The sequence below is a fragment of the Suhomyces tanzawaensis genome (assembly GCF_001661415.1).
Source record: "Suhomyces tanzawaensis NRRL Y-17324 unplaced genomic scaffold CANTAscaffold_7, whole genome shotgun sequence".
Classification (NCBI taxonomy): Eukaryota; Fungi; Ascomycota; class Pichiomycetes; order Serinales; family Debaryomycetaceae; genus Suhomyces; species Suhomyces tanzawaensis.
Window position 1 is genome coordinate 626270 of NW_017963642.1, and position 23883 is coordinate 650152.

Below are 23883 nucleotides of genomic sequence, written 5' to 3' on the forward strand. Positions count from 1 at the left end.
TACCATCAATTACGAACTACTATTAATAGTCACATCCTCGTACTAACGTCCTGAAGCACGATATAGCCACGATGATTACGGATTTGTCGCAGCCATTGTGGCTGAGGATGCAATATATCACCACAAACTAGAAATGTTCCGTCTATTAACTCCGTTTCCATAGAGCTATTCTTATGTAGTAATCATGACTAAGAGCACAGTCGAAAGCTAGATAAACTACGAGCCACTATTAATAGCGGAGATAATTATAGTCTTGCGCATGTGAAGTTCATGAAGATACACTCCTACAGTACGGAGATACAGATGCCAAATAAAACGCTTCAAGAATTCGTAGCAGCCAAAGTGGCTGAGGCGGTTTCTACATAAAGCATAAAGTGTCTGAAACATAAATTCACGTAAAGCGACTCGTTGATCAGCAACTTCCGCAAAGGACTTGGGAAGTGGTCACAATGCGTTCTTTCGGGTGAGATAATCGAACCGAGAGTATGTGTATCCGATGAAAGGGAGGTCTTCCTTGGCATTCTTCTTGCCAGGACCCTCTTGTTCTCTCTGCTCCATGGCCTTACTCAATGCAGGCGACTCCGGAACATTTTCTAACTCATCTGTGGGGAAGAATCTGGTATCGGTGATAGATCTTAACTTGGGAATAAACGGCGCATCCACCTTGCGAATAGTGTCCCAGTCGACCCCGCGGAAAAATGGGTGTTGCTTTATCTCGTCCGCGCCCCCGTATCTTCCCAATCTGTTTTCGCTGTTGGTGAGAAGCTTGCGAATTAAATCCTCACTTTCGGGTGACAAATGGATATCCTCAGGAATCTGTAAGGTCTCTTGCCAGTTTAAAATCTTCCGGTACGTCTCGTGTGGAGTCTCGGAGCAGAATGGTGGCCATCCGATCAAGCATTCAAACATGATAGCTCCGAGTGACCACCAGTCACACTCTTGGCCGTATCCTTGGTGGATAAAGATTTCGGGTGCGATGTAGTCAGGGGTACCCACAGTAGAATAAGCCATCAATCTTCTCGACTTTCTCCATGTTTGCATCTGTTGTCTGTTCGACATTGTCAAGTGGATGGCATCCACCATCATCGAGTTTCTTCCATTAGGATTACTAGTCAACTGATTTGGTTGCAAGTGGCTACCTGGCCCTTCCTTCTCTAACAATTTCTTGTAATAGTTAGAGTCATGCGTCTTGTGAAATCCGGTACTCAACCCAAAATCCGAGAGTTTGATATGTCCTCTAATGTCAATCAAAATGTTATCGGGCTTGATATCACGATGGATAAACCCAAGCTTGTGGATAGCCTCTATTGCTAAGACGCATTCAGCCATATAGAACCTGGTGATATCTTCGGTGAAAATTTGCCATCTGATCAACATGGTCATCAAATCTCCTCCTGGAAGGAACTCCATAATCAAATACAAGTATTGCGAATCCTGGAACGAATAGTACAAAGACACAACCCATGGAGAATCACTACCTGCCAAAACATCTCTTTCTGCTTTGACGTGTGCCAATTGGTCTTTCTTGTACATTTCAGACTTTAACAAGGTCTTCATGGCATAGATTTTACCAGTGTCTCTCTTTTGGACTAATCTGACTTCACCAAAGGCACCTTTACCAATAACCTTGACAGTTGTAAAGTCTTCCAAGGACAATTTGGTTCTTCTCAATCTCAAGAATTGTGACTCCTTTTTGCCCAAACTTTGTAATTGTCTGTTCTTTCTTTCCTCACTTGCACCAACGTCCTCTGTCATCAATTTATGTTCCAAATCTAATCTTCTTTGGTTTCTTTCTATTGCATGACTAACGGACATTTGGTAATAGTTCTCCATCTTCAATTTGATCGCTGCTGCTCTATCTTGGGTATCCTTTCCCAAGAAATTGGGATTTCTATTGAAATACACATAGTTAGATGCTTTGATATTTCCTTGTTGACCACTTCCAATGTTCGAATTTGCAAGTGTATTGTTTGAAGTAACATTTTGGAGGTTTTCATTTGCAGAACTGGAAGGTGTACTGGATTGAGGTGGGGCTAATACTGGAATTTGACGAGATTGCTGTTGCTGTGCCTGCTGTTGTGCTTGCTTTTGGGCATGGGCCTGAGCTTGAGCTTGAGCTTGAGCTTGAGCCTGAGCCTGAGCTTGAGCCTGAGCCTGAGCCTGAGCTTGAGCCTGAGCCTGAGCTTGAGCCTGAGCCTGAGCCTGAGCCTGAGCCTGAGCCTGAGCCTGAGCCTGAGCCTGAGCTTGCTGTTGGGCCTGTAATTGAGCTCGTTGTTGAGCCTGGGCTTGCTGTTGAGCTTGCTGTTGGGCTTGTGCTTGAGCTTGGGCTTGTGCCTGCTGTTGAGCATGTAATTGAGCATGGGCTTGTGCTTGCGCCTCTACCTGCTGTTGCTGTTGAGGCTGGTTCTGCAGTTGATTTACCTGAAACTGATGCGATACGGGCGACTGAGGGCCACCATAATTCAAAATGTTTGTGTTACTGTGATTAGACAACAACGAATTTGTCAATGAATTAGAATTGCTGATTTCTGAAACGTTGGTGCTACTGTTGTTGTTTAACTGAGTAAAATTGGTTGGAGGTTTGAAGCTCAATGAATCAATAGAAGTGAATTTGTTGCCGACGTTACTGTTTGCGCCGTTCAGGTGGGGCCCGTTGAAGCCATTTCCCTCGTAGTCATCAAGAACACGATCATCGCCAAAATGGCTGTCACTCAGGAACTTCGGAGAGGCACCCATAAATGCCAGCTGAGAGGCGGGGGGTGCTATGTTGTCTTCATGTTTTCTGATGGGCGAGTTGTTGTATTCGAAAGCGGTGGAGGAAGGAGGGTTTTGGATAGTAGTGTCCTCGTCCATAAAGCTGTCATCATTGGATTCGAACTGCTGGTTCTGTTGGAAGTGAGACTGCTCCTCATAGCCAGAGTAGTTTTGATGTTGCTGTTGCTGCTGTTGCTGCTGCTGTTGTTGCTGTTGCAAGTGCTGAAAGTAGAGCTGCTGCTTTTGCTCGTCTGTCAAGTAGTCGTAGTTCATGGCAGAGGTGTTTGTCTAGTAGATCAATAAAAACACTGGAAACTGAATAGCCGACAATAACAACGGTAGATGCGGTGGTAGCCGGCGGCTAATGCAAGGAGACGTGAACGTGGACCGAGAAACAGGGCTGCTGGATCGATCGGGGTCTCAATGCCTGTGGTTGCTGTATTTGTGGTGGCTAGCGAGTAGATCTGCCTGGATGGCCCGTGGGACGTGTTTCGTATACACTAGTGGATAGCCGAGCAATCAGGCTGGAGAAGCTAGCTAAAAGAACGACGGCAGTGGACGGTTAGTGTCGGGTGGACCAGTGGTAGTACCAAGGTGGTTAGCGTTGCAGTTCACAGGGGTACGCTGGCGTAAGTAAATGGGTGCGTTGTCTGTAGAATGTTTTTTGATTCGAATTGGGCAGCGGAGATTCGCGCGAGGCAGACGACAGCCGGACAATAGCAGAGAGAAGTCAGGTTCAGGGGCGACAAGAGGAGCCAGGGGCGTTCAGGAGGAGTATGGCAAGCGGTGGGAAGAGGAAATACACGGCTACAGCTTGGCGTAGCCATGGACGGTAGCTATTACTGACACATTTTCCGGACGCACGGTTGCGACTCAGCCAGGATTTCGCCCAGTAATGGTATGCGAATCTGTGGCATGAAGCGTGGTGGAGAGAGCATTCATCACCGCTTCGTTCCACTCATGCTCTTCCTTCCACTGCTACACTCTACGGCTTGCTAATTATAATGTGTATGCATTATGCTACATACATGAAACGTATACCATGGTACATATATCACATTTAGAATTGTAAGGCTTGACCCTTTTGCTTCTTGTCACCACCTAATTCGAAGTGCTTACATCTCTTCAAAGAAAGTTGAGCTCTGGTCTTGCAGACAACACATTCCAATCTCAAAACAACCTTCTTGGTAGTCTTGGCCTTCTTGTGGAAAACTGGCTTGGTTTGACCACCGTAACCCTTTTGCTTACGGTCGTATCTTCTCTTACCTTGAGCGAACAAAGAAGCCTTACCAGCCTTGTATTGGGTGACTTTGTGTTGGGTGTGTTTACGACATTCCTTACCCTTACAGTAGGTCTTTCTAGTTTTTGGAACGTTAACTATATGTTAGTACTGGTCGAGCCATGCACGAGTGCTGGATGTCTTTGTCGGGTGGTTGCTGCTCTCCTTTCAGTGATTCTTGACTATCTCCTTGTTCTGCCGAGTTGATGGTGTCATGTTTGGACTCATTCAGGGTGAACTGGACGGGGGATGTACGGATGCTTTGCGGTTGTTGTTGAGACTCTTGACTGTGCTTGTGTATCCATTTGGTATATCATTTTACATACCCATTGTGACTTGTTGAACTAGTAATAATTAGGAAGAAGATTCACTTGGACTTTAGTTAAGTGAAAAAAATTTTCCCCTACTGGAGCGCTACTACGGGGGGCCTCGCGGTGCGCGGTACTGGTATATGTGCAGGCGATACGGTTGTAGGCAGGAATGCGAATCACGTGTACAAGGGCGCGAGCCCTAGTACTCACTAGTTTGCCATTGAAGCGCTAGCCATTACGGACTAGGTGCAAAGGGAGCAAGCGTAAGGTTTCTGATGCAGTCTCTGTGTACTTATTATTAGTACTATATGCGAGGCGGATCCAGCACTTGGTAGCCACCCTGAGTTTTCACTACACCATCTGTCATCTAGACCGGCGATTGACTGGGTACTTCACGTGACCCTCCAGAATTTGCACCCACCACCAAGGTCAGATCCATGAGCCCTATTAACTCCTTCAACTTTGTCCGTGCCAATGGCAACCCTTAGGGTCATTTTCCAATACTATTTACTGTGTGTTCAACCGATGACGTTTCTTGTGAGCACCTCATGTGTTTATGCTCTGGAGTAGACTAGAGTGTATTCAATCAAGAAAGCCAGCCACTTGAAAGTCCTTGCAACCCAAATTAATTGCGTTTATTGAAGACTTTGGTTACCGCAAAATAGATCCGTTTTGCTGTACACAAATTGACCGGTCCTACCAGTCATTTGGTCACTAGTAGGTACAACTTAAAAACAATTAAACGTGTATAGCTATACATAGATGTGTCGACACATGTCGAAAATTCGTAAAAGGACATGCCTAATGGACGTCCTATCGATGACGTCCCTAGTTGCCCAGGAACTAGCCTGGAAGGAAGAAAGAGATATAATACAGAGATGATAGACAAGAAGGATGCTTAGTTCTCATAACAAGCATTGGCAATCTGGAAATTAGACAATCGAACCATCAATCGTTGGATAATTCCGAGCCCCATGCTATGATGAGCGATGTCTCGCTATTTAAGCCCGGGTCACGGTCTTGTAGATTGTGGAGGTAGAGGTGATTGTTTCATCGGCTGACTCGTCGGTGCCATAGTAATCGTAGTCCACGTAACAGACTCCGCTGGCTGAGGAGGTAGTCACGTTCTCGATAATCCATGAACCGGTGGAAGTAGGGATGTTCTTGATGTTGGTGATGGTTGGGCCATCGGTGGCCACTGCGGCTTTGGTGGTGGCTGGGGTAGTTTGGGGAGCTTCGGTGGTTGCAGCCTTGGTGGTGGCTGTGGTGGTGGCAGACGATGGCTTGTTCGAAGTAGTGGTTGTGTCTTGACCAACAGTAGGAGCAGGAGCAGGAGCATCGGTGTGAGCCTCAGAATGGGTTTCTGGGGCGTTGGAGGTCTCTATTGGAGTGGTAGCGACTGTGGTATACACATGTTCAGTTCCAAACACCACCGACGTCACGGTAGCGGTGTACCTGGTGACAGTTTCGGTATCGGTATTGATCTTGGTGTTGGTTTGGATGTGTTGCTCCCCTTCCACGGTGTGGAAGTTAGTCTTGGTCTCATGCTTGGTGGTGGTCAAGTGAACAACCACTGGGCCATCGTCATCATCGCCATCGTCACGTCTGTTATGACGTCTTGGAGCAGGTGAAGCAATGGAGCTGGTGATCAAAGAGGCAGTGGCCAAGGAAATGAATAATTTGGAGAATTGCATGCTGTATGAGGGTATCCTGTGAAGTAAGTAGAAGAACAATCAGGTAAAGAACGACTGGGGTGAATAAGTAGTGAAGGACTATAGTTGGATTAAAGAGAGAGAGAAAAGAGGGTGAGGTGGGCACTAGGGATACGTATCGTTAATCAGTGATGTGGTGGTGGAATTATGTGATACTTCTCTCCAAAATGTGGCAAACCTTGTCCCCTTTATACTTGGATCTCCATGGTGTAATTCAAGATTGTCAAGTCACCCCAAGAGAGCTGTTGGTGCTGGTTCTTTCCTAGTTGATGGGGATCTCGCAGGAGCGGCCCGGTACGACCGTCATCTACAAAATAATCTCCGTAGGTAAGCTACGGACTAATTGCTTCCTTGCATTGCTTGGTGGTGGCGTACAGTTCCTACTGGTGCATTTTCCTAATTGGTGGCGGTTGCACCAAGCTGGCTGCGAAATCCCAAAACGGGTTTTGTGTCACAACTATCTGGCTGGGGTCTGCCCTCTTCGGACACAGGAGGCTAAATGAGGACGCGTTTGATACAGGAAGGGCTGCTAGGTAAGATTGTTCTGGGTACGAGGCATGCTAGATGCGGATCCGACCGGTACAGATTGGCTTTGAGATGTTCCCGCTACTAGTTGCGCGGTCGTTGCTAGTTTCTACGACGGTGCAAAATGAGGCTGCGTGGTGCATTGAAAAGTCGACCCATGTCTCGCACGGGACCAAGCAAAGCTATGATCAAACACGGTCTCTGGAGTTGTCCCATGGGATATGCATGCCTAGCAACGTCAGCTCAAAAAATAGGGCGAGAGTGGCACTGGCATTATTGTTCATAAACCGTGCTTTGTTCAGCAGTCAAACCAAGGTCGAGCCAGCCATGTTACTGAGGCTTGTATTTTTTTTTAGGATACAATGGAACTCGGCCTTCGCTGCGGAAACGACCAGCATTTGGTGGAAACGGGTTATTTCTCTACTTATTTTTAGTTTATCCCCCGTGTGCTCCGCTATCATTGGACACCTCCAACAGCACAATAGCTGTGAATTAATGTACCTGAAATTGTGCGTGAGGAGATGTCACTGGCGGGGAGTTCCTGACATAGCAGAAGCACATGTAGTATAATTGCACGAACCAAGTCTTTTGATGCTTTTGGCGGGACATATCAAGTATCTGAGCAAGAGAATACTGACCAGTAGAGATGTGAGTTGAGATGTTCGTTGGACGGATGGCTGACTAAACCTAACCTAATATTTCCGTTACGTCACTTTTAAGTTTGGGTATAAGCTTCTCGTTAAAGCACCAAAACGGGCCTTCTTTGCCCAAGTAGGCCTCCAAGAAAGTATTTAGCACAGATTAAGGATGACACGTCGTTGTAACCGTCGCCCACCTCGACCACTACCTCTCCCAATAAAGGATATACCACCACTGTTTGAGACACACTTCCACCCCGAGTGTCCAACGGGTCATGTAGCCAGCCATGACGCCTCCAGGCCACTCTGCACCGCAGACCCACCTAAATTGGCTCAGCTGAACCACCTACACTGACATCGATCACGATTACTGGGAGACCCCACTCTAAACTATTCCATTCCTGTTCATCTTAAACGTGCTGACCCACCATTACGGGGCCAACGCGTTCTCTCAACCGGTCACTCGAATCTCGCGCCCGACAGTACCTCCGGTCGCGAACCGGTGGTCGCATTTTGCCGACCAGAATTTGGCGTGCTCATCACCTGACTCCGACCATCTAAGTAGGGCGGCAATAGACACCACCATTCACCCACAGTGACATGAAACGGAGGCTAGTCTGACCATGACCACTCTATTTCCCTCTCGCTGATCCCAGTACTCCCTCTGCCCTCCTAGTCCGCCCCAAAAAAAGTGCCCCATCGCCTCCAGCTATTCCCTTCTTTGGTGGTGCCACACCCGGGATAATTTCGGCCCAGTCGAATTCCCGCACTTGCCGGCATCGACCCAAACAAATCTCGTTTTCTCCCTCAATTCATCTCCCGGAATACAACTACCGGGTCAGGCCATCTCTATCGATCAACACCTCCATTCACATCCCCAGCCGTAGTCGTGGCAGCTATCCCTCCAATGAGCTACTTTACGACTGGTAGCACTGCTCTTCCCTATGGGACCTACAATCCCCAAAGAAACGGCCCAATTGGCCACTTGCAACAACCACTGATCCAAGGCATACAGACCCATGGTCCCCCACACGATCCAAACTCAGCAGCTGCTGCCGCAGCAGCTGCGCAGGCCCAGGCCCAGCAGCAAGCTCAGTCACAGCCCCGGGCCCAGGGACAGCAAACACCCGTCCAGCCACCTCAAGCTCAGAGCACAACCGACCCCAAACCTCCAGTTTCCGGGGTTCCCCCCAAGAAAGAACGTAAAAACCGTCCTGGTCAAAAGTTTGGGGCCAAGAAGAAGTCTTGGGTATGGAGTTGGTTTGTCCAGGACTCGTCCAACCCCAACATCGCTGCCTGCGACTACTGTGGCAAGATCTTGGTCAGACTCCCTTCAGACAAAGGCTCGCCAAAGAAGCTCATCGAGCACTTGAAAACCCACAAGTTGACAAAGGAGACCATCAACTACTCGCGTGCAATTCCAATCGATGGATATGGCGTGACTTATACCAACAATGGTGATCCAATCAGCTATCCTGCCAACTACCAAGAGTCTGCTGCGGTTCCAGACACCTCCAATGCAGGGTTGGCTCACGATGTGGGCGTCAATGCTCCCATACATGCGTTAGAAGAGGGCAAGAAAAAGAAGAAGCCAGAACTGTTTGATGTCAGGTCCAACCGCAGATTTCTCTCGGCCGACTTCGACAATACCCCCTACACATCCATGAAATTCCATAAACACTTGATGAAATTCTTGACGGAAAATAAGCTTCCCATCAATGCCATCAAGTCCCACTCATTCCAGCAACTTATATATGATTTGCGGTCGGATTCGGTTGCAGATTTATTGGAATTGACGAGTTTGTACAGCTCGCTTTTGGAGGTCAGCAGATACAGTGACGGAGCGGGAGAAGGAGATCTGGAGAGTCAGGCAGTGAGTGCCTTGGTGAGTGTGGTTGAGAACAAATGATATCGGACTATGGACTAGTCCATCGAAATTAAGCGTGTTTTGGTGCTTCGCCAAAACCAATCTGTAGAATATGTATTCTAGGGGAAATCCCATGTTATTTATAGGCCTACAAATGGAATTGTCAGTATGGACAAACATTCACGGGAATGTCTATTTTAGAATGTATTACTAGTTTCTTATCATGCCTGTATCGTGTATCTCATTGCCTAAATGGTAAGATCCTGGATCCGTTCATCTAGATCGACCATCTGGTCAATACTAAGTGCCGAATCTCCTCTAAGTCCAAACAGGCCGGTTCCTGGAGTATCTCCGACTCCATACAACACACCAGGTGTACCTCTATATGTTGCGGATGGAGCAGGAAAAAGAGGTGTGGAGACTGGAGTACCCTTCTGGGATGTCTCGTATGTGGGAGGACTGAGGGTTCTCACATCCTCGTATGTTGGAGGTACCTCATCATCCCATGCAATCCCCAATCCTGATCTTTCTGTCACATGAAGTTTGAATTGCATTCTCAATACTCGAGCAGCACCAGTTGGTACCCCAATCTGTGGGTTGGGGGCAGGCGCAGGCGAGCTTGGTGCTATGTATGGGGAATTGGTGCGTGATGAGGAGACTGGAGTCAAATTGTGGTCTTTCTTCTTTTTATCGCCAGATTGAACCACTTCTTCTGCAACCACAACTTCCACAATCAATGTATGGTTGACGAAAATCCCTAATGTAGGGTCTTCTATATCACATGCGACATTGGCAACGTTTCTCAAGTTCTCCAAGTGTTTCTCATCATTGTTGGGGATGTCACTGGATCGCTTACTGATATGAGGGTGATAACCGGTGGCGAAATTTGCGGCGCTGATTTCAGCTACCAATTCGACACGTCCCCTTTCGCTGAAATCAGACTTCCATCCTGATTTGATTTCGCCATGGGTAACCGTACGAGTCTCCTCAAGGTATACATGCCCATGCGATTCTTGCACTGGGGATATGCTTCTGGACGGATTAATGGAGCCAGTGGAAGATAAGGCAGGCACGAGACCATTGCTAGCACCATTATTTGGTGTCGTTTGCTCCGTTGCACCAGATGCGTCCGCTGCTTGTGCTTGTGTAGCAGTGGGTGCAAAATCCTCGAGGAAACTTTGGTGAGCATCTCTGGGAGCTTCAAGCTCGGGCTCGATAGCCTCCGCATCCTCGTTTCCAGGTATATCTGGAATAGTGTGGGAGTTGGAATGACCACTAGGGTTGGTCAAATATGACATGGACGACTGGATAGTGCTGTGATGCATGTTGGATGTTTTTGCTGGCTGTGAATTGGATGAATCTTTTTGCATTGCAATCTTTTTCTGGGTCTGCTCTACGGATCTCAATTTGGAGGCGTGTTTGGGGCAAGTATACGCTCTAACCTTTGAGTTTTCCTCGATTCTCCATGACAATTTTCTCATTCTCCATCTTCTATCTCCACTCTTGCTAACAATATTGTCCAACTTGAGTTCCACTGGAAAATTCGATTTTGGATACACCACATTTGGCAAGACTGCACCGGCAGTAACATCAGTAGGAGGGAACACGCGAAGGGAGTTTCTGTCGGGGCCCCTTAAAATCAGTCGTACGATGTTCACTGGCATTTTGACGGAGACTTCTTTCGACGAGTTGGGACTTATTCCTACAGCAATTAGCTCGTATTTGATGTAGCAGTTCGAGTGGAAGGAGCCGAGCTTGGAGGTGGGTGGTAAGGAGCCTGGGAGCAAATGGGAGAAAGGGTATGCGTAGCTTCCAGAGCTAAACAGCTTAGGTGAGGCAAGCACGTCCCATCTGGCCAATGTGGTTGCTTTGGTGTTGCAGTCCTTGCACCCAGTCACCGAAGACGACGGGATGGCGAACGTCTTGCTGTATCTGATGGTTTGGACAAGGGAAAGAGTGATTGCTTCCATGTTTAATTCCAGACGTGACGACCCGTACTCTGTGCTTGAGGCACTGGTTATGGGTCGCAACAGTGCTCCGTTGAGAGACCCCGACTTGATGTCCAAGGTCAAGATTCCCGAGATGATGGAGCCGGTCGACTCGTGAGGTTGTCCGTACAAAATGATGGGAGGCGACTCCAAATTTATGCTGAGACTGTATGTTGTGGCTGGAGTCACTGAGTGGGTGGAGCTTCCACTGGTGGTGGGCGTGAGCCCATTGGAGTACGAGCTGTTACTCCGAGACACCGATGGGCGGTCCTTATCGGCACTATGATGCAAAACTCTCGAAAGTAACGCCATGATGCGGATGCTGGGAGGTGAGCTTGGATGGCAGTGGTGACTAAAGCTTGGAGGGTAGGAGTTTGGTCCCCGAAGTTTGTGGCAGGGTCGATCTGGTTGGAGAAGGGCTTTGAACGATGAGGGCTAAATGTCCTAGAACAGGAATGGTGGGGGGGACCAGACAGACAAGTTTTGTGGGAGTCCGGTGGATGGCGGCGACTATGAATAAGCTAAGAAGATGCTGAGACCTAAGAAGAAGTCTTTACCAAGCAGAGCGTGTAGTGATGGATTTATGTTAATCTTTATCTCCGTAGTGGTGCGAGAATCCTCGTATATGGCCTACTGTGGCATGATCACGTGTTCAGGACTTCCGGGTGGCCTCGGCGATCCCCGAGGCTGGCCTGAGGCCTAGGGTGGTGTGATAAGCGGGAGCTTATCAGTGACACGGATACGTGATCGCTTAACAGGCAGCAACATGTGAGCAGGCAGACCCCGACAGGCCGCTGGCTCCAGCCGCTTGATGGCGATCACGTGATTTCCTCGGTTTTTCGGTCTCGCCCACTGCTCATCTGGAGTTCCCACAACGCCAGTCCTACCCATGCACCTCATCATCGATAACGGCTCCTACAACATCAAGGCGGGCTTCGCGTCTGGCCCGTTGCTCAAAGTGCAGAATACGCTCACCAAAACTAAAGACGGCATCATCCACATTGGCAATGAGCATATCGCACACACAAACCTCCACTCAGGCATCCTCTTCAAGAGACCGTACGAACAGGGTCATTTGACGTCCTGGGAGACCGAGAAGGCTATCTGGGACTATACTATCGACCAATTGACTCCCCAGAAGGAGTTGGACCCCGCAGAGACCCATCTTACCCTAACCGAAGCTCCGTTCCAGTTGCCTCAACTTTCCATAAACACCGACCAGATTGTGTTCGAGGAGTATGGCTTCAACGAGTACTATCGGTGCCCGGCCGCATCTCTCGTGCCGTGGGTTGACTTCGAGGACAATTCCAAGACCGCACCCAACGACTTCATGTTGGTGATAGATTCTGGCTACAACGCTACATGGATCATACCTGTTTTATACCAGACAGTGTACTGGCAGGGAGTGCGAAAGCTCCCGGTAGGAGGGAAGCTCTTGAATGGCATACTCAAGGAGTTGATCTCGTTCAGACACTACGACGTGCTGGAAGAACCCATTCTTATCAACACCATCAAGGAACAAACCTGTTTCCTTGCCCAGGACTTCAACAAGGCATTGGCGTCAAGGGATAAGTACATGTGTGAATTTATTCTTCCCGATTTCAAGACCACCATGACAGGATACCTCCGAGACAAAAACACGGTGATCTCACCAGATACCCAGTCGTTGAAGCTTCTAGACGAACGGTTCACTGTGCCAGAGTCTTTGTACCATCCCGAAATCATCTTCGACAACAACTCGACCACTGCCAACTCGGGGTTGGTGCAAAACTCCCCCATCAAAAACTTGACCGACCTCGTGGTGGAGTCCATCATGGCATGTCCCGAAACTGCTAGACCGTTATTGCTGGCTAATATAAGTATAGTGGGAGGCTCGGCATATATCCCCAACTTCACGAACAGACTTGTTCTGGAGATCACCAAAGAGTTGCCTCTGCACTGGTTTGTCAGGGTGAGGCAGGCACCAAAGGATAGTAAATTGGATGAGATGAGCTGGATGGGGGGTGTGGGCTTGACCAATGATGAAATCATTAATGATGTGAGTATCAGCAAGAAGGAGTACTTCGAGCATGGGTCAAACTGGTGCCAAAAACAATTTGGTTTCAAAAATACAGTATAGATAAGTGTGTATTATGTCGCTTATGACAATAATGTGACGGTATAGATTAGTGTATATTATATGTATGACTGCGATATGAATATGGTATCGATTAGTGTATCATGTCGCTTTTGTTTGATAGCTATAGGAATATATTGGAGAATAAGATCTGTTTTTGTATAAAAGGTATACCTTTTTTATGCTCTATCAGCCGGTCTACGGCAGTCGGGTTTGAGGATTGTTGCGGCCTTCCTGATGGTTCATCTGGTCACCTCAATTAAGTGATTGAACGTTAAGTATCTGCTCAAAATCAACCAACCATATCTGAACCACACCATCTGGCTAAAATGGCCATATGACATTGCCGCGTAACTGACACTCAACATGTTCAAATCGGAGTAAAATCTGATAGATTTGGAACTGGAGTTTTTGCTGAAAAAACTGATGTTTATATCGAGATTCAAGATATTACCCACTACCAACTTGGAAAGGTGGTCCACAAATAATTCGATGTTGGTCAAGAACGTGAAGCTGTACTTCTCCCAGAAATTCAAGCTCTTCAAGATGAACAATTTACTGGACTTGTCTCCAGTGGATTGGAAGTAGTTCAAAGTGCCGTAGTACAACGAAATATGATTGGGGTGGTTTGAAACCCCATTCTCATCGAACGTCACCAATACTGCGGGCTTGGTTCCCTTGGTTATAATGCTGCTCAAGGACTTTTTGATCTTGTCGGAGTCCCATGTTTCGTTCATACCATCTTTGTAGGAGGAAAGTACAGTGACTCTGCTCTCGTCTACGCCCAAAATACGAGCGGAGTTGACTAACTCCTTGCCTCTGATCCTGCCCATGGACTCGTGCAAGGAGTCCCCATTGGAGAAGCAAACAAGGTGGACCTCGTTGCCGTTCTTTTCCTTGGTTATTTCGATTAATGAGGGCGAAAAGAACATCACCTCATCGTCAGGGTGGCCAATGACAAAGTACACTGACGAGTTCTGAATGGGCAAGGGCGTGGGCGATGTAATGGAGTTATAGGGATAGGTTGATTTCTGGTAGTGGTTGGTTTGGACTTGAGGTTCAGTGAAACGGACGAACGCCTGTGGAATGGTGGTAGAAAGGACAATCCAGACCACAAACGAGGTGAGGATCACCTTGAGCACAAGTAAAGGCAACCTGAGGATCATGGCCGTATGTTGGAGGTGCTGAAGTTAAAGAGGCCCTGGTGTTCTGTTCTGGGGTGGCCGGGTCGTGTACGTGGCCAGTTCGATCGGTGGCTAGTGTTCTAGAAACGTAAAACGTGGAGAAGCCTGGCCTGAAAAAGACGCTAGTCGACTCAAACACATCTACTAGCTGTATCAGCAACTACAAAAGTATGCATGGGATTCATCGGGCTTCATCGGGCAAGCTCGTGCTATTTACTGGCCTACTGGTGATAGCTCAACATTGCAAAATGTCAATCTTTCGATAAGCTGTGTTGGGTAATTGTGGCGCGAAATAATTCTGTTGATCTGATGTGTCTTGGGTGCAGGTAAGTAACAGTACTCTGTCATTCAATTCCCGACCACCACGGTTGGTGCTTCGGTGATGCTTCGAGAGATGCGGACTGGTGGAGGAGAGTGGATTCGCTCTAACACAGCTATGTGTATCATTTTAAGATAAAAAAAGGCGCTGTAATTGCATCTGCATTCGGTACCAACAGATTTGCCTATTGTTTGGAAAAGTGTTAGGATGTGTAGTATGCGTTGGTCACTTAAGATCCTTTTATTAACTGGGGAGCTAACTATTCAAAATATAGGTGTTTATATAGCCCGTCGGGCTTTTGTGTCTTGCCGACACTCGGCTTCATGTGATAGCCCAGTGTCGGTTCACCGGCATTATTACTCTCCCTAGTGAATTGTATGTTATGGAGGTAATATTGTTAGAATTTGTACTAATTTCAATCTCTTTGATCGGATCGGTACGGGAGAATTTCACCCGTTCTTTCCGTCTCTGTTTTCAGTTGAGCGATTACTTTCGTTCTTTTTGGTAATTGCTCATCTAGATTCGTTCATTCCGTCTTGACTTGTTTCATCTTAAGCCATTGCCGTATGAATGACAATGGTTGTTGTCCTGACATCATAGTGTAACCTCGCCTTATTTGCAACTTTGCTAATGCGGAATTTTATCGTGTTTTACCAATGTCGCGGTTCTCTTAATGTCGTCAGAATTATGATGTCGCGCCATAATGTCGTTTAGGACGTATGTTCCAACAAATATCAATATCAGAGTCACGTGATACTCGTAGGTCCTTAGTGTTGGTTTTTATAGAACCTTGTGTGCAGGCGAAGCTAGCACTGAGAGAATAGGATTTTAGATTGTAGTTTTATTGAAACAATATTTAGTATACTTAATCAGTAGACTTGAGCACATCGATAAATCATCAATTTACCGTCTATTTATACCATAATTCGTAGATATGGTTTCTCCACTTTTCATTCCGAGAATCTTTCTGATAATCATCTTCTCCTCATTATCAATTCTCCCCTTCGAGCGGAAATTGTCCCGACGGCTGCCAATTCTCTTGGTGATACCTTCTCCGCCTTTCTCCTCTTACTCTCCTCTTCTTCTTACTAATTATTGATCATTGAGTCGTTCTTACCTTAATGTCTCCCTTGGTCGTGTTTCGCTCAATATCGTAACCTCGAATGTCGTCAACTTCAATGTCGTATTTCTCTTATGCTACTACCCCTAACCAAAAGCATGCATAGTTTTGTATATAAGTGGTCATGCTTGGGCCGCTTGAAGTGACGAGGCCCAATGACTCAACTATCAAGACTCCCAGGCTCCGTAGAGAGGTACTTTCTCTACAAAAATTTGCAGTCTACCTACACGAACTTCAACGTTAGTGCACGATACAACCGTGGTGTGACACCTAGTCAATTAGCAAATGCTTTGCAAAGACTTGTTCAGAAAGAAGTCTGGTTGACGTATTCTTTTTTCAGGGATGAAGATTTTAGCGACACTGAAGATGACGACGGGTGGAGACTTAGCATAGTGGATCTAATAAAGTTTGAGGATGTGGTCAGCTTCGTCAAGATCGAAGCATTTGACGAGACTGTACTCAACGATATCCTCAAATTGACATGCCCTTACAACCATAGAAATCTTCCGTTATGGAGATTGATAGTTTTTGAGTTACCAAGCGGTGAACAATACCTAACCTTCTATTTCGATCACGCCCTATACGATGGAAGATCCGGGGTCTATTTTCAAGAGGCCCTCTGTGATGAATTATCTAGCCTGAAAAAAGCGGATCCTATCGAAATCTTGTTTGAGCATGGAAATTCGTCCACTACTGTCAAGGCCCCAATGCCACCACTGGAACATTACAAAGAGTTGAATCCGACTATTCTTGACTTAATCCAGATGGTTCTTGTCATAAAAAGTCCTCCAATTGTAAGAAATGTCTTCAATGTATTCAGAAATTGGTGGAATTTAATGGTTCCTGATACATACAAAAATCCCCAATTCACCTTTGGCAAGCCTATTCCAGGCCCCGAAACCAGAGTTGCCATCATCAAGCTTTCACCCGCAGAAATTTCCCAGGCTTTGAGTTATTGCAAATCCAATAGTTTAACTTTAACACCACTACTTCACGCAACCTACTTACAATGCTTAGAAGAAGTTGTTTTCTCGAAGATCGATTCCAGCACCAAGTTTAGCACTCTGACATGCATTGCCATCGATGTCAGAAGATGCTTACCTCCTTCGAAATCTTTTCAAGTTGGTATGCTCAGTAACGTGGACATTGTGGAATTGCCTCCAGTTTTGGGACGGACCAATATGTTTGTGCGATACCTCCAAAGCAGACTCAGCAAACAGGCATCTTCCAACTTTATGAGCATTGGCCGTGCTTCATTCTATGGGTATTTCAGGCTCAGGAAGTTAAGGGAAATTTCAAGAACACCAAGCCGTGCTACCAACGTCTTATCTAATCTTGGAAGAATTAAGGAAACAGAGCAAGATTACAAAATTGTTGATGTAGTTTTCTCGCAGACAGTTGGAATCAAGACCAACACTACCCTTTGTGTGGTTAGTAGCAAAGAGGGGGGGTTGAATGCGGTACTCTCATATGTTCCTAACTTCGATGACTATTATAATGGAGAAGAACGGGTGATGGACGTCTTCGTAAGAGAGTACAAGAGAAGAATTCTTGCGATAATTGGTGGCTCCGAAAACCTCTAACGAGTGGCGGTATATAGATGAACGATCTCAAGCAATTCTCCTTGAAACAATTAGTGTGAGTTATCATTACACGATCGCTCCAATCTATACTTCACAATATAGTAAACTTTGACAATTTAGGTGCAAAATTGTGAGAAAATGAGAAATCGATGAAGATAGTCGCAAAAACTGCTCTTGAGATGAATTAGTAAAAACTCATAATTAAACCATAGAATATCCAACCACATTCATTGAGGTTTCTTCATCTTACAGTGCGATACCCTGCACTTTCACTCTTCACTCTTCTTGACAGGTGTCTCAACCTAACAGGCATCCGCTCCTCCGAGTCGGGCCGCTTCTGGATGTAGTCGGAACGTCTCCACTATGCAGGTCGACATCGGAATCCCCAATACATATAATTGGAATGGTATTCTGGGGAAGATTACCTTTGTCGACTCACTAACATGAAGCTTACCACGAGACTTCACCAACATTGCTTGGTAAGAATTAATGGGGCTACTTTCAGCAAACATACTGGGCCCAATGCAGCAGCTTTGTTCAAAAACAAGATTGAAAAATTCGAGGTCTGGAAACCCCAAAATTCAACCCTGGAGGGCAAACAGTACACGAGTGACTCAGGTGCATTCTGGGCCATTACTGGTCCTTTGAAGTCTACCTTTCTCTCAGTTTTAGCGGGCAGACTGTTTGCATCCCCTAAGCTTGCAAGAACATATCCCTTCATTTCCAAAACCTTTCAATATGACCGTGTGACCTTCCTCGACTTCAAGGAAAGCTCTGGCCTTGACAAAGTTCACTTATCAGCCAGATACGAATCATACTCCTACAAGGGAGAACTTGAAATGTCCGACGATGTGAACTCAGTGCTGAACTACATTATTGGATCCAATAATTACAATAGTAATACAGCAAAGGGAGTTGAAGCAGCTTACGTTGATCGCTTAATGGAACTCTTTAACTTGAAGCACCTTTCCAAGAAATGGATCAACTCCCTAAGCAATGGTCAATTGAGAAGGGCTAGAATTGCAAAATCACTCATATTGAAACCAAATTTGTTGATTATTGACGATCCATTTTTGGGGTTGGATCCTAAAGCAACTATTCTTGTACTGGAGTCGTTAAGAAGAGTCAGTCAAGATTTGGGAATCGCCATGGTTTTGGGGTTGAGAGTACAAGATCCTACCCCGGCATGGGTAACTCACGCTGGGCACGTCACAGAAGATGGATTAGTGATGAATGGCTTCAAGGAAGACGTGTATATTCCTCAAGAAGCGGCCACAGTAACGGAACCTGTTCCAGCAAAACTTGAAGAAATTTCGAATTCTTCCCTTTCCCCATCCCACATTCAATTTACAAACGCATCCGTGGCATACAGAGGACTTAAGGTGTTGGATAAATTCAACTGGAATATCCCTCATGGTTCTAAGTGGAGGATTTTGGGCGACAATGGTACGGGAAAAACTACTATCTTATCGTTAATTACAGCAGACCATCCACAATCATGGAGATCGGTGATATCCATTGAAGGAAAGCCCCGTAAAACCGGATCTGGAGCCAATTTCTTCGATGTGAACAACGTAATCGGTATCTCCTCACCAGAAATGCACGCATTGGTACCTGACAATAACACCGCCAAAGAGATCATTGTGAATGCATTGGTGAGGGGTGTTGGAAACACTAATTTCTTCTACAAAGGAGAGCCCAATGAGACCTACCACGAACTCGTCAACAAGTTCCCTATCATGAATACACTCGAAAACACTAAATTCAAGGATTTGTCTATTACTCACCAAAAATTGGTACTTTTCTTGCGAGCAGTGGTAAAGGAACCACAATTGCTTATTCTTGACGAAGCCTTCTCTTGCATGGATGACCCCGTGTTAATGAGGCAGTGTCAAGAGTTGGTGGGTTCATTGCCGTGCACCGTGTTGGCAATTGGACATATCGAGTGGGAACTTCCCAATTTCGAGTACGTATTGAAGTTGTTTGGAGACGAGGAAAGAAATTACAAGATCTACAAGGTGGTCCTGGACGGAAGGTAGATGTGGTGCTACTAGAATCCATTCAGGACAGCCACTGGGGTTTATTTTTAGTTCTCTATAGTACTACATTTGCATTTAAAAACCATGCCAATTTTAGATGGCGGAATAGATTGGGGCAACAGTAGCTCATGGCTGTTGACCCACTGCTGTCATTCCTAGGCTTGTACCCGAAGTAACCACATCTTGGTCTTGTGTTCTATATTGGGCCTCAGGTAGAATTGGTCTAGCTTCGAGCTGCAACCAACGAATATCTGTGCGGTTAGACAGCGAAACGTACATGGATTATCCGTTTGGTCCGATGGCGAGAAGTTAGGAACCATCCTAACTCCACTACTCTGGATTGTGGAGCAGACCCGAGTGCCACCCAGGGTAACGATAGCGAGAGTAAGAGCACGTTCTACACTGTACAACTCAAATTCTGGTGTGGATGGCGAGCACCAAAGCCTCGATTTGATTGCAATTCAGGTGACAATAGCGGTACACTATTCTGCTAGAGAGATAGTGAGACAATAATAGAATTATCGTACGAATACAGCAATTGCTTGCGAGAACACACACGAATTCCCACAATTAACGTAGAGGTGTGGGTGACTCCAGCATACAAGAGCCGGTGACCAACGAGGGGTCGAAGAGCATCGCGCTAGGTCTACATTGCCCGGCCTGCTTACTACCATACTCTGGTGATGGCCGTGCCGGGCTCTGGTAGTAGTTGTGAGGCTTGTTGGACTAACATGCAGATTGACTCAGGCGAAACCTGCATTTTGCATGGTCCAAAGAATAGGGGTCTCTCCATACTTCGGATACTCGGCACGCAGAAAAGGGTATCTAGAGCAGGCCTCTGCTGACTGTGGCCAGGCTCTCCACATGACCCGCCCCTATGCCTCTCTGGCTGACGGACCCTTGCAGGTCGAATTTTATCTGGCCCGATTTGTACTCCTATCCACTAAAAATATTCGGTACGGGCTGGAGAAAGCAGGCCAGGCCCGTTTCGCTGTGGCAGATAGCCGGATCAGCCGGCCACACATCCGCTTGCAACCCAGACGTAGCATCAGGCCAGGACCCCAGCCCCAGGACCATCCGCAAGAGCTATTTTTACCGGGTGCCCCGTCCAGCAGTATCTGCAGTACGCGCTTTTCTCAGGTCCATTATAAGCAGACATCGACAAATAAACTTTGCGAGTAAACTGAACAAGTTTAGTTTGTCCGATTCCAACTGTTTGCCGTCGAGTTACTAGCGCTTGTTTGAGTCCGTGTTTCTCTGGTACATCCCTACAAAGGACTCGCTTCCCCCTTAGTTGTTTTCTGGCTGGTGGAATCCTTTCAATCGCCGATTTCCCAGACGTGTCCGAGCTTGTGCCACCTCCATAACTGGTCCAGCAATTGTCTCACGTATCGTTGCTCCATCCCAGTCCCCTGCCAGACTGCTTCGCTACTTATCCACGTTCCTTTTGACACTACAGCCCCGTTTGAATCAAGATGTCTGGTACTAACTCCAAACTAACCGCTTTCATTCCAAACGCCCATGATGACGACCGTCCAGAAGAGGTTCTCAAGGACCTCGAGTTCGGGCGCTTGGTATCCAAGGATCACCTCTACACCTCGGGCCACCCCGTGGGGAAACCATGGCCCACTCCTATCGATGATGAACCTCCATACATCATCTACATAGCCACCTACATCTCCTACCTTATTTTGATCCTCATCGGTCATGTCAGAGACTTCTTCGGTAAGATCTTCAAACCCAGCGAGTATGAAGACTTGGTAGAGAAGGATGGCTACGCCCCATGGTACGACGGTTTCGAGAACTTTTACGTTCGTCGTTTGAAAGCAAGAATCGACGATTGTTTCGCCAGACCCATCCATGGTGCTCCAGGTAGATACGTCAAGTGTTTCAACCGTGTTCGTGAGGGCAAGACCGGGTACCTTTACAGTGGCGACACCGACGAGTGCTTGAACTTGTCTTCCTATAATTACTTGGGATTCGCTCAATCGCACGGCTCTTGTACCGACTATGCCTTGAACACAGTTGACAACTATGGTGCTTCTGGATGCGCGCCAAGACTGGTTGCCGGTTACACCGATCTTCACAAGCAATGTGAACGGGTTATTTCTGATTTCGTTGGCAAGGAAGATGTCGTTATTGTTAGTATGGGTTACGGTACCAATGCCAACTTCTTTGCATCCATCGCTGACTCCAAGACTTTAATTATTAGTGACGAGTTGAACCACGCTTCCATTAGATTCGGTATCAGATTATCTGGTGCTTCTGTTAAGGTATTCAAGCATAACGATATGGATGACTTAGAAAAGTTGATAAGAAACCAAATTGCCCAAGGCCAACCAAAGACCCACCGTCCATGGAAGAAGATCATCATTGCAGTTGAAGGTTTGTACTCCATGGAAGGTAACTTTTGTAACTTGCCAAAGCTTGTTGAACTTAAGGAAAAGTACAAGTGCTATTTGTTTGTTGATGAGGCCCATTCCATTGGTGCCCTTGGTCCAAACGGTGGTGGTGTTTGTGACTACTTCAAAGTGGATCCTGCCAGAGTCGATATTTTGATGGGTACTTTCACCAAGTCTTTTGGTGCTACTGGTGGTTACATCGCAGCTGATAAGTCTACTATCGATAGATTGAGACTCAATTACATCACTTATGCTTATGCCGAATCTGTTCCACCTCCAGTGCTAGGACAAATTATTTCTTCATTAAGTATCATCAACGGCTCCATTAACCCTGGCGAAGGTAAAGAAAGATTGCAGAGAATTGCATTCAACTCTCGTTATTTGAGATTGGGATTAAAGAAGTTAGGTTTTATTGTTTATGGTGCAGATGACTCCCCGGTTATTCCATTGTTGATCTTCTTGCCTGCCAAGATGCCTGCCTTCTCGAGAATTCTTTACGACATGAAGATTGCTGTTGTTATCGTCAGTTACCCAGCAACTCCATTGATTAGTGCTAGAGCTAGACTTTGTGTTTCTGCTGCATTGAACAAAGATGATTTGGACTATGTGTTGCAAAAGATGTCTGAAGTCGGTGATTTGGTGTACTTGAAGTTCAGTAGCGGTATTGCTGGAGGTTCCAAGATTCCAGGTCAACCTCCAAGACAAACCATTGAGGAAGTATTGGCAACTAATGTGGAAGATTGTAAAAAGCCAATGTCAGGATGATTCATGATTGTTTTTATGGGATCATTATAGAGACCTGTCAATATTAGCCTTGTTAGGTTGTAGGATTTGATTTTTATAGTAATCAGATTATTTATTAATTAATAACATGTTCACTTCAGGTTTACGTAGGGTCTGGTAACTCAACAGTCCACTCTATGGTCGACATACAGACTTGCAGCTATGACCCAACAAATGTATCTCATGGTGGGTCGTGGGATAGATTACGTAACAGATAACATAATCATGATCTCGACTCGACATCACGATACCCCAGCCAGTTGCAATCATTCAACAGCCATTTGGGAATTGAACGGGATATAAAGCAGTCGTACTGTATATATGGTATCAGAGAGTCTTATTATCTGTTCCTTCTATCTTCCCATCATTTCCTAGACACGCGCTTGAACATGGAGCTTGAAATACCGGGGCCATTGACACCACCTTTACGGTTCAACACGGTTCAGAAAGACCTTTACCGAGGAGCATACCCCCGAGAGATCAACTTTGCCTTCCTCAAGACCCTTCAACTCAAGACAATCATTTCCTTGACTCCTGATCCCATCACTCTGTCCACAGATCCCGTACTCTTTGAGTTTGCTCGAGTCAATGCCATTGACCTAATCCACTTGGAGTGTTCACAGTCTGGCAAAGGCAAGAAGAGAGGGGTGCCCATGGGGTATTCTACCATACTTAATGTTTTGGACTACATTATTCACAATAAGTATGCTCCAGTATATATCCATTGTCTCAACGGGGGACAAGTAACAAGTCTTGTGATAGCATGCTTGAGGAAACTCCAGTTCTGGTCATCCATATCAATCTTTAACGAGTTCATCAACTTTACTACGAATATAACAGTGAATGATCGTAGTTTCGTGGAAGGGTTCAAGGGGGAGATAAGTATACACAGTGAAGACAAGGTGGAATGGTTGTGGGTGGGAATGAGCAAGGGAGTAATAGGGGCACATCCAAGGATTAAGGTCAGCGAGAAGGCAGCTGAGACAGGCGAATGATGACTTATTTGTTGTCACTAAGCTGAACAGGCTCTGGTTTCAAAAGGAAGTTAAGCTCCCTTTCCATTACTAGTATCAATTTTAAGGGTTCATGCTGAGTTACCTTGTAATGGTAATTCCTTGGTCACGCCAAAAGAGTTCGAAAGTCTCACAAATTGCTTTTGATATGAGATGAGATATAAGATATAAGATATAAACTGCTTCTCGGGAGAGCAGGATAATGTTTACCGAACTTGGAGATTGTTCTCCAATCAGTGATTGTAATTAT

At 46.2% G+C, this 23883-nt stretch overlaps 11 protein-coding genes across 11 annotated transcripts; 6 read left to right on the forward strand and 5 right to left on the reverse strand.

The window, feature by feature from the left end:
- Positions 1–47: 47 nt before the first annotated feature.
- Positions 48–3027, reverse strand: CBK1 (serine/threonine protein kinase; the record flags this gene model as incomplete). The annotated part of the gene is made up of 2 exons (XM_020211309.1): positions 48–1939; positions 2447–3027. 2 exons carry the CDS (start codon positions 3025–3027, stop codon positions 445–447), a joined length of 2076 nt encoding a protein of 691 aa, XP_020062584.1. The 3' UTR covers positions 48–444.
- A 787-nt stretch (positions 3028–3814) lies between these two features.
- RPL42 (60S ribosomal protein eL42) lies at positions 3815–4363 on the reverse strand (the record flags this gene model as incomplete). Its single annotated transcript, XM_020211876.1, has 2 exons — positions 3815–4131; positions 4360–4363. 2 exons carry the CDS (start codon positions 4361–4363, stop codon positions 3815–3817), a joined length of 321 nt encoding a protein of 106 aa, XP_020062585.1.
- Positions 4364–5354: 991 nt separating this feature from the next.
- Positions 5355–5918, reverse strand: FGR41 (Fgr41p; the record flags this gene model as incomplete). The annotated part of the gene is made up of 1 exon (XM_020208901.1): positions 5355–5918. A coding segment is annotated over one exon (564 nt), but the record flags the coding sequence as incomplete, so codon positions are not given.
- A 2208-nt stretch (positions 5919–8126) lies between these two features.
- Positions 8127–9128, forward strand: CANTADRAFT_23585 (uncharacterized protein; the record flags this gene model as incomplete). The annotated part of the gene is made up of 1 exon (XM_020206978.1): positions 8127–9128. The coding sequence occupies one exon, from the start codon at positions 8127–8129 to the stop codon at positions 9126–9128; it is 1002 nt and encodes a 333-aa protein (XP_020062587.1).
- A 206-nt stretch (positions 9129–9334) lies between these two features.
- CANTADRAFT_36022 (uncharacterized protein) lies at positions 9335–11386 on the reverse strand (the record flags this gene model as incomplete). The annotated part of the gene is made up of 3 exons (XM_020208662.2): positions 9335–10104; positions 10177–11090; positions 11142–11386. The coding sequence occupies 3 exons, from the start codon at positions 11384–11386 to the stop codon at positions 9335–9337; spliced, it is 1929 nt and encodes a 642-aa protein (XP_020062588.1).
- Positions 11387–11963: 577 nt separating this feature from the next.
- CANTADRAFT_91914 (uncharacterized protein) lies at positions 11964–13193 on the forward strand (the record flags this gene model as incomplete). The annotated part of the gene is made up of 1 exon (XM_020211877.1): positions 11964–13193. The coding sequence occupies one exon, from the start codon at positions 11964–11966 to the stop codon at positions 13191–13193; it is 1230 nt and encodes a 409-aa protein (XP_020062589.1).
- Positions 13194–13432: 239 nt separating this feature from the next.
- On the reverse strand, positions 13433–14356 carry CANTADRAFT_55486 (N-acetylglucosaminylphosphatidylinositol deacetylase; the record flags this gene model as incomplete). The annotated part of the gene is made up of 1 exon (XM_020210452.1): positions 13433–14356. One exon carries the CDS (start codon positions 14354–14356, stop codon positions 13433–13435), a length of 924 nt encoding a protein of 307 aa, XP_020062590.1.
- A 1612-nt stretch (positions 14357–15968) lies between these two features.
- CANTADRAFT_7931 (uncharacterized protein) lies at positions 15969–17396 on the forward strand (the record flags this gene model as incomplete). The annotated part of the gene is made up of 1 exon (XM_020211211.1): positions 15969–17396. One exon carries the CDS (start codon positions 15969–15971, stop codon positions 17394–17396), a length of 1428 nt encoding a protein of 475 aa, XP_020062591.1.
- A 443-nt stretch (positions 17397–17839) lies between these two features.
- Positions 17840–19435, forward strand: MODF (Modfp; the record flags this gene model as incomplete). Its single annotated transcript, XM_020211212.1, has 1 exon — positions 17840–19435. The coding sequence occupies one exon, from the start codon at positions 17840–17842 to the stop codon at positions 19433–19435; it is 1596 nt and encodes a 531-aa protein (XP_020062592.1).
- A 1475-nt stretch (positions 19436–20910) lies between these two features.
- Positions 20911–22602, forward strand: LCB2 (serine C-palmitoyltransferase; the record flags this gene model as incomplete). The annotated part of the gene is made up of 1 exon (XM_020206979.1): positions 20911–22602. The coding sequence occupies one exon, from the start codon at positions 20911–20913 to the stop codon at positions 22600–22602; it is 1692 nt and encodes a 563-aa protein (XP_020062593.1).
- Positions 22603–22820: 218 nt separating this feature from the next.
- Positions 22821–23841, forward strand: OCA6 (protein-tyrosine-phosphatase). The gene has a single exon (XM_020208056.1). It carries the CDS (start codon positions 23010–23012, stop codon positions 23613–23615), a length of 606 nt encoding a protein of 201 aa, XP_020062594.1. The 5' UTR covers positions 22821–23009; the 3' UTR covers positions 23616–23841.
- The last annotated feature ends 42 nt before the right edge of the window (positions 23842–23883 follow it).

Excerpts from the sequence above, each read along its gene's own strand:
- OCA6 (XM_020208056.1), top strand. The coding sequence starts at position 23,010 with ATGGAGCTTGAAATACCGGGGCCATTGACACCACCTTTACGGTTCAAC.